Raw genomic sequence first — 8,313 nt, 5'->3', positions numbered from 1 at the left:
CATTGCATTAGAACCATGAGCTACAAAGTACTCCTTTTGTCCCTCTAGAAGAATAATTCAAAAATAGATTTAAGTTGGGGTTGGGAATAATATGTGACAAAACAACAACGTTTAGATGATTCATAATTTGTCAGAATGTAAGAATATAAGATAGCAAAAGCAATGACATAATGAGTATATTGGACCACCTTCTCCATCATCATTAACAATATACATTATCAATGTAGAGGTGTTTATCTAATCATCAATATCTATGTTGAAATTCAGTGTATTGAAAATCCACTCCTTGCTTCATACTATCATCAAACGTGAAGTATTTGTTAGTAATATATATATATATATATTGGCTTTTCCAATCTAAGCTGTTATCTTTACACGAAAAAAAGAAAGAAAAAAAAGAAAAGAACAGTTAATCGTATATAATTCTATTATGGAACTTGATCAAGTTAACGAATCAACTAGTTTCTTATCTCTCAGCTGGGATGCATTCATCCATTTGCACAAAATCTTAAATTGAACATAGTTAAACTTCTATACATTATGATTTCCTTCTTATAATCAGGAAACAAAAGGTTAATTTGAAGGATTGTTAAGATCTTGCTTTTCTAAATTACAATTAATCGATTTTGTTGAATAATAATCTTAGAATAGTAAAAGATAGAAACCAACTTTGACAAACAAGTCTCCATATCATCATTATTATCAAATAGAATACATGAAAATTGCAATCTGTGTTATTAAAGAGAGGTTCTTAAAAGGTCACAAAGACATTTTGCTCCAATAACTTGTTCATAAACTGACATGATCCAAAATTTTCAATTTATGAGCTTTGAATTCTAGGAAAGGCATCTTATTGGAATCTGGATAAATTATTTATACCAATTAAGTGGATTCCTTAACACGGATACAAGGTTTTGCCACAACTATTGCCTATTGTGTTCTGCTAAACCCGTAATTAGAACTTTAACTCCGCCCTTACTAGCTTACACCCTTTCAAGAATATATAAACACTTTGTCACAAAGATTTTTTTTGGTTATGATGGCAATTCTTTATCAACTGAAAGTTATAACTCATTAAAATAAGCAGATAAGCTTAGGAATTCTTCTTAGCACTAGAGACCCTTTATCTTTCCCCTGAAGAAATAATGTCAATACACTTTTGATGATTGGTACAGTACAAAGCAGAACTTTATGAGATAGCTGTAGAACTTTTATTTTGAACACATTGCACAATAATAATATGTTAATGAATGGATTACTAAAGATGGTGTAGTCTCCTGAAAATGCCTATGGTATAGTCTATCTTGAAGTCTACCTGAAAGTCATTTCTTCAGCTTGCAATCTGGAGTTCATTCAAATGTTGCATTTCCTGTGCCTAAGTAGATAGTTTATTTTTCTTTCAAGATTCATCAATGTTTATTAATCAACAGCCAAGCAAACAATCTGCAGTAAGAAAATCACTAATCAGAAAGTTGCAACTGAAGAAACTATGCAAATAAAAAGGAACAAAAGAGATTAAGTTGATAAAGAGTAGAGAAGTTCCACTTCCTTTGCTACAATGTGACTTGTTGCTTCTAACAAGGCAAAACAGACTCTATTGTGTATATGCTACAACCAATTCCCAAAATATTTATTTATGTATCAATCAACTACATTTCAATCTAAAGTCATGACGAAAAGAAAGTTTATCAGGTGTTCATAAGTTGACTAGGTCCTCTCATCTGTTATTCAATTTATAAAAGATGATAACAGTTAACAATATGCTTTCTATTTTTAGATACCCTAAGGAAATTCTCATTTGAACATGACACTCTAAAATGAAGTCACCATCCAACACAACTTTTGTATCTCAAGAAAGCATCAATACTATCAAGCTTTGGTACTAAGCTAACTAAAAACTACAAGATTCTGGCTGATTAGCCATTTAAAGTTGAGAAAATAATGACAGGTAAGAAACTAGCTAGTTAATTGAGGATATTACTTACTATTCAGGTTTTCGACATGTGATGATGGCAAATTTAATGAGACCTTTCTTGTATCCTTCAATCATCAGTGGCATTGCCAGTGCAGCTTTGATTGTCTTCCATCCTGATAAGGTAACTCCAATGAATCAAATACAGAAAAAGGGGTACCTCAGTACACATTTTGGCACAACACACAACTTACCACTGCGTATTACTGATGTGAATCCCTTCCATGTCAGTGCGGATTTTATAACTGCTGGCCAAAATGGAGCTACATTCTCAGACCAATCTGCTGCCTTAATATCCTGCCATATTAGCCACAACATTAGCGGGGAACAAAAAAATGTACATCAAGTGGACATCAGTTAGTAGAATTAGTTTACCTGAAGAGAGTTAGATTCAAGTAAGTTCACGTAATCAGCAGTGGAACACCATGCCGGAAGATAGAAGGATTTACATATCTTATTTAACAGTTCTTTCTCCTCTGGAAGCAGAGATTCCTCTGAAGGGGAAAGATCCCTGTGGCACCATGTGACTAGGATGATTGTGCCTCCTGGTGCTGCCACTCGAGCTAATTCGCCAACAAACTAACAATTAAGGAAACAAGGTTAGAAAAAACACTATAGCAATATATAAAGGGTAAGTAAAAAGATGAATTCAGATATGATGAACCTTTTCTTTGTCCGGCATGTGTTCTCCGCTCTCCATGGACCAAACCAAGTCGAATTGCCCATCTGGAAATGGCTGATTCAAGGCGTCTGCGACTTGAAAAGAAACCTGCTCATTTGTATTCCGGTAAATAAAAAGAGAGTGCAAATTCCCAGTGCAAAATATCTAATGAAGGTTACAATATTACTATGACATTGTAGGGATCTAGTAGCTCAGTTGGTTGGCTACCTGAACTTGGTGAGAGTTCGAATCCCCATGTTGTAATCCCCTTCCCGATTTTCCCTTCCCCTACCCCCTATGTAATTTAAAAAAAAAAAAAATACTATGACATCAAAATGATATTGAGAAGAAACTAATTAACTTTCCTCTTTATTAGCTTCCTCTAGGAACCAATCCAATTAAACTAAAGTAAAGGGAATACAAATAACTAATGCAAAATTAAGTGTTTCACAACTAACTCAAGGGAATACTGTGTCATTTTAGATAAATATTTTCAGGTGGATACTGCAATACACAGCAATTATACCGTTGAAAAATTTATCACACAGCTTCATGTTTCAGTTCAGAATCTCCTGATAAGTATGTCATAATAATTCATTAAACATAAACGAGCAGACGTTTTGCACAATTGGCATAGCTTTAAGATATCACTATTAAAACTCTTACGCACTAGCCTCTGCTCGATGATTCAGTACAATACCATTTCTTTTTAACTTGTTCATGAAAAGTTCAAGTGATTCAAGTTTCTCACAACATAGCTTTTAAAGGAAAATCTAGCTCAAAAGCAGATACCTTATCGCCTAATCCTTGAGCATCAGCAAGAGCTTGGGCCCTCTGTGCTTGTACAGGACTCAAAGTGATACCTTTAGCTTGAGCACCATATTTCTTTGCAAGGTACCTAGAACTGCCTCCTATCCCACATCCAACATCAATTATGGACGTTGGTTTCTTCGTTGCATCTTCTGCATATTATATGCTCGGAAATTAAGGTATATAAGAACAAAAGAGTGATCGATTACAGAGTACATATATGAGATTGCAGGGAGATGTCTCGTATTAAATGAGAAGGAAGATTAATTCTACAACAGGCAAAACTATAATCAAGTCAGATAAATAGAAAAGGCTTTCCTTTCCCTGACATTAGTAACCAAAAAATCCTATGAAAAGCACAAGCACCTGCCAGTGGATAGGTTGCACTCAGTGTTGTCAAAGGCGCGCTTAAGCCCTGAAGCGAGGCTCAAAACATGGTGAGCGCTTCGCCTCGCTTTATGTGTGCTTCAGTGTCATCGTCAAGGCTCTAAGACATACTTTTCCTTGCCAATGAGCCTCTCTTGAAGAGGTCACACTAGATAATTGATATTTCATTTTATCGTAATGTTTTTACAATTTCTTTGTCTATATAGTATTTGTTATTGATGTTTATTATTATTAGTCTTGGACTAAATATATACATATATATTTGTATTTTTGCACCATTGCGCCTTTTCTCATTAAAGAGCCCGTTTGGATTGGCTTATAAGTTGCTTATAAGCTGTTTTCAGCTTTTTTGGCTGGCCAGCTTAAAGTCATTTTGAGTGTTTGGCTGGCCAACTTAAAGTCATTTTGTGCTTAAAATAAGCTCAAAAAAATAATTGGGCCCATTTGACTTAGCTTATCTAAAACAGCTTATAAGCCAAAAAAAATAAGTTAGACTACCCCAACTTTTTTTTTTTTTAGCTTATAAGCTGCAAACAGCTTATAGGCATAAGCCCATCCAAACAGGCTCAAAGCCCACACTTTATTTGCGCTTTGCGCTTAAAGCCCCAGCTGACCTTAGAGCTTTTTTGCGCTTTTAGCTTTTGATAACACTGGTTGCACTATAAACATGAAGTTTTCTTTGGAACATATTTTTCATGTTATGTTATACTATATGTTCTCTACAACAGTCATCCTCTATAACAATATATTACTATAACGGCCAAGTTTTTTTTGGAACCGATTTTTCATGTTATGTTGTGTTAGATTATGTGTTCTCTATAACAACATTTCGCTATAGCGACCAAAATATAGCAAGATAAATGGGTGCGGTATAGAGAGGTCTGATTGTAATTAGCCAATCTATGCCCTGAAAATAACTTACCTTGTACAAATTGCCTTTGTAGAACTAGGTTCATTCAGGACAATTTTGTCTTTAGAGAGACTGTTTCCAATAGACAAGCTTTTCAGGTTCTTCAATGGATAATATTAAAAGTGTCTAAACCTAGAGGCAGATTCAAGATTTTAAATCCGCGGTGCAGATAATCAACTATACTCACAACCCTTTCTTTAATACTACTATAGATTACTGTAAATATGTTTAAAACTATCCCTTAAAACTATCAAAGGAAGATAAGCCAATTTTTACCATTAAGAGAAGCAAAAGTGAGAGCCTGTTCAATCATACGGATCTGAGCAGCACGATGATCAGATAATTCAACAGATGATTGTGGTTCATAGTAACCATGATGCATATGGTCACCCCAAATATCTTCCCAAATACCAGATGATTCATCATATAATTCTGCTATTCCTTTTTTCAACTCCTTTTGATCTTGTATTCCAACTTCTTGTGATGATGACACAGCATTCACTGCAGCAACACTGGCCATTCTTCTTCTTCTTTTACTGTTACAACAAACAATTCTTGTTCTTGTATTTTGACTAATATAGTGAATCTGAGGTTTATGAAGAGTGGAGAAAAGAGAAGAGGGACACGTGGGGTTAAGTGATTGGATGCTAGAAGTGGAATAGCACGTGCTGTTCAACATACTTACTATATGTATAAATTGGGGGCAGTGATTCAAGGAATGAAGGTGAAGCAATGGCAAATAATTTTTTTTTTAAATTTTATTTATAACATGAATAATGATTGGAGATTCACCAATGGGGAGATGGGAGAAGATTGTTTTTGTTTTTCGAGATTTGGAAACTGACAACTATCACATGCCAACAAATCCTCATACGTGGAGCGTTTGGTATCTACTGCCTTTCAAATTTAATAAGATTTCCATTTATTGTGATAGTAAACTAGATTATCAATTGGAGTGCGTATTTGGTTTGCTTGTTTATAGAGAATATTATCTATGCACACCCACCCAAACCAATCCTTAGAGAATGACGGTTCGCTAATTTTTTTGTTTTTTGTTTTGTTTAGACGTTGTCAACATCTCGAAAGAAAATTTCTTTGTTAGTGATTCAACTTTCTATCTTAAAAGAGATAACGAAATTTCAAAGAAGCTCTTCCAAGAATACTTTCCGTGCTTTTTCAGAATTTTCCTCCTTGATTTTGACGATTCCTCTCTCCGAGTATTTTACGTTAGAAGGAAGGCAGAAAAAGCATATGATAAAGTTACTAGGGAGGTCCTTTGGTTTGTTTTTAAAGTATAGAGGTGCATATGGCGTACGTTAGGTCTATCAAGGACATGTATGATGAAGTCAAAATCCGGGTTAGGACAGTAGGAGGTGACTCAGAACACTTTTCAATCGTGTTAGGTTGCACCAGAGATCAACCCTTAGCCCGTTTCTTTTTACCTTAATGATGGACGAATTGATACCACATATTTAAGGAGAGGTATCTTGGTGTTTGTTATTCGCATATGGCATAGTATTGATTGATGAGACGCGCAGTGTAGTTTATGATATGTTGGAGGTTTGGAGAGAGGCCCTAGAGTCTAAAGGTTTTAGGCAGGGGCGGACCCGACGCGTTGGGTGGGGGGACACGTGCCCCCCCTAACTTCGAAAAAAATCCTATATATATATATATATAATATAATATACCTTGAAAAACTGTGATATATTTTAAAAGGACCCCTTAAATATAATTGCAAAAATAGTTCAGTTGGTAGGAGTGCCCCTGAGTGCTCACTGGTCACCACCCCAGATCAAATCTCGGCTCCAACACAATTTTTTTCCGCCTATATACTTGTATTTTTTCACTGCTACGCTATTAGTGACCGGTCCGACACGGTATTATCCCTCAGTCGTCATTAAAATTTTGTTGACATGTATGTTAAGATAATGGTGCCCCCGCTGTCTTAAAATCCTAGGTCCACCCCTGGTTTCAGGTTAAGCAGGACTGAGACAGAGTACCTAGAGTGAAGTTCAGTGACGTGGCGCATGAGGTGGTGGTGAAAGTGAAGATCGATGCACTAGTCATACCCAAGAAAGAAGGCTTCAAAAATCTTGAATCCGTAATTAAAGGGGATGGGGGATTGACGATAATGGCCCATACTGTATTAGACCAGCACTATTGTATATGGCGGAGTGTAATTGGCTAGTTAAGAATGTCCACATTCAGAAGATGAATATAGCGGAGATGAGGATGCTTCAATGGATGTGTGGGCATATAAGGTGAGATATGATTAAGAACGAAGTTATATGGCACAAGATGGGAGTGGTCTCTGTAGCAGACAAAATAAGAGAAACGAGACTGAGATGGTTCGAACATATGAAGAGAAGGTGCAAGTATGCACCAATGAGGAAGTGTGAGAGATTGGCTGTAACAGGTTATGAGAGGTAAAGGTAGGCCGAAGAAAAACAGGGGGGAGGTAATTAAACAGGATATAACACAACTTTAGCTGATTGAGGACATGACCTTAGATAGAAAGGTTTGGAGGTCGAACATTAGGATAGAATGTTAATAGGTAGTTGTGTGTTGTCGTATTGGTAATACAGTCAAACATCTCTATAATTGTCATTCGTTATAACAACATTTCACTATAACGGCCTGATTTTCTCCGGACCTGATTTTTCATGTTATATTTTACTTCTCTATAACAACATTCTTACTAGAACAGCAATGACATCCATTATAGCGGTACACTCTTTGTAAAATTACCTCTCTAAAACAGTCATACTCAAATAGCGTGTAATAATATTTTGTAAGAAATATATTATGTGACAACAAAAGTGTCGATGAAGAGCCTCAACCTACTGCTACTTGGAGATAGAAGAGTCAACTGTTAAGCACTTAGACAACCTTCAAGGGAAAGCTATTTAATTTCCTTTTGTTGAAAGTTTGGACAAAATTCTTTGTCAGTTCAAGCGTTATATTATCACTAAGAGACTAGAATTTACGAAACAGCCTACAATTGTAGAGTTCTTACGTCAAACTTGAAATATTTAAATTCTCAATTAATTTAAAATGTATACGTTCCATAGATTTTAATTCTTTATCTGTGTGGTACAACTAGTTATGGATTTAGTAGCAATTTATTAGTCTTTTCAATTTTTAGTTTATGACATATGAAAATCAATTGAGATTTTAAAATTTACAAGTATATTGTTTTCGTTTGTAACATAAAAAGTACAAAAAGTTAATTGTTTGCTTACTTTTGTTTATAACAGCTAAATGAGATCTAAATATCGAATGCCAGTATACATGCATAACAACACCTCACTATAGCAGCCATGAAATTTCCGGACAAACACTGCCACTATAGAGAGATTTGACTGTAGTAAGATTTAGGTATCACGTAATTTCTTTTTTCTCCAATGTGTATTAATATCTAATGTCACACTTGTTTTATACATTGCTATTTTGTTGTCTCCTTTTTTCTTCCTTTCCGGCGTCACTTACATTTCTTTTGAGTTGAATGTCTATCAGAAACAACATCTCTACAACGAAAGGTAGAGGTAAAGGACTAAAGTCTACATACATCAT

At 35.2% G+C, this 8,313-nt stretch overlaps 1 protein-coding gene across 1 annotated transcript; it reads right to left on the bottom strand.

Annotated features, from left to right (window-relative positions):
• Positions 1-1,100: 1,100 nt before the first annotated feature.
• LOC132635354 (gamma-tocopherol methyltransferase, chloroplastic) lies at positions 1,101-5,658 on the bottom strand. The gene is made up of 7 exons (XM_060351711.1): positions 5,017-5,658; positions 3,426-3,595; positions 2,637-2,741; positions 2,348-2,551; positions 2,167-2,269; positions 1,986-2,088; positions 1,101-1,443 (listed from the first exon to the last, which is right to left on the bottom strand). Coding segments are annotated over exons 1-7 (1,089 nt in total). The 5' UTR covers positions 5,420-5,658; the 3' UTR covers positions 1,101-1,442.
• Between the last annotated feature and the right edge of the window lie 2,655 nt (positions 5,659-8,313).

This window comes from Lycium barbarum, chromosome 4 (assembly GCF_019175385.1).
Source record: "Lycium barbarum isolate Lr01 chromosome 4, ASM1917538v2, whole genome shotgun sequence".
In the NCBI taxonomy this organism is placed as follows: Eukaryota; Viridiplantae; Streptophyta; class Magnoliopsida; order Solanales; family Solanaceae; genus Lycium; species Lycium barbarum.
The sequence above is the reverse complement of the archived record's forward strand: the minus strand, read 5'-3'. Positions and strand labels throughout refer to the sequence as shown.

What these genes read in the sequence shown, in the direction of transcription:
- LOC132635354 (XM_060351711.1), bottom strand. Translation starts at nt 5,419, where the DNA reads ATGTTGAACAGCACGTGCTATTCCACTTCTAGCATCCAATCACTTAAC. An exon ending in ACATGCCGGACAAAGAAAAG is followed by an intron (nt 2,552 to 2,636) that starts GTTCATCATATC and finishes CTTAATTGTTAG; the next exon opens with TTTGTTGGCGAATTAGCTCG. An exon ending in TTGAATCTAACTCTCTTCAG is followed by an intron (nt 2,270 to 2,347) that starts GTAAACTAATTC and finishes CTAATATGGCAG; the next exon opens with GATATTAAGGCAGCAGATTG.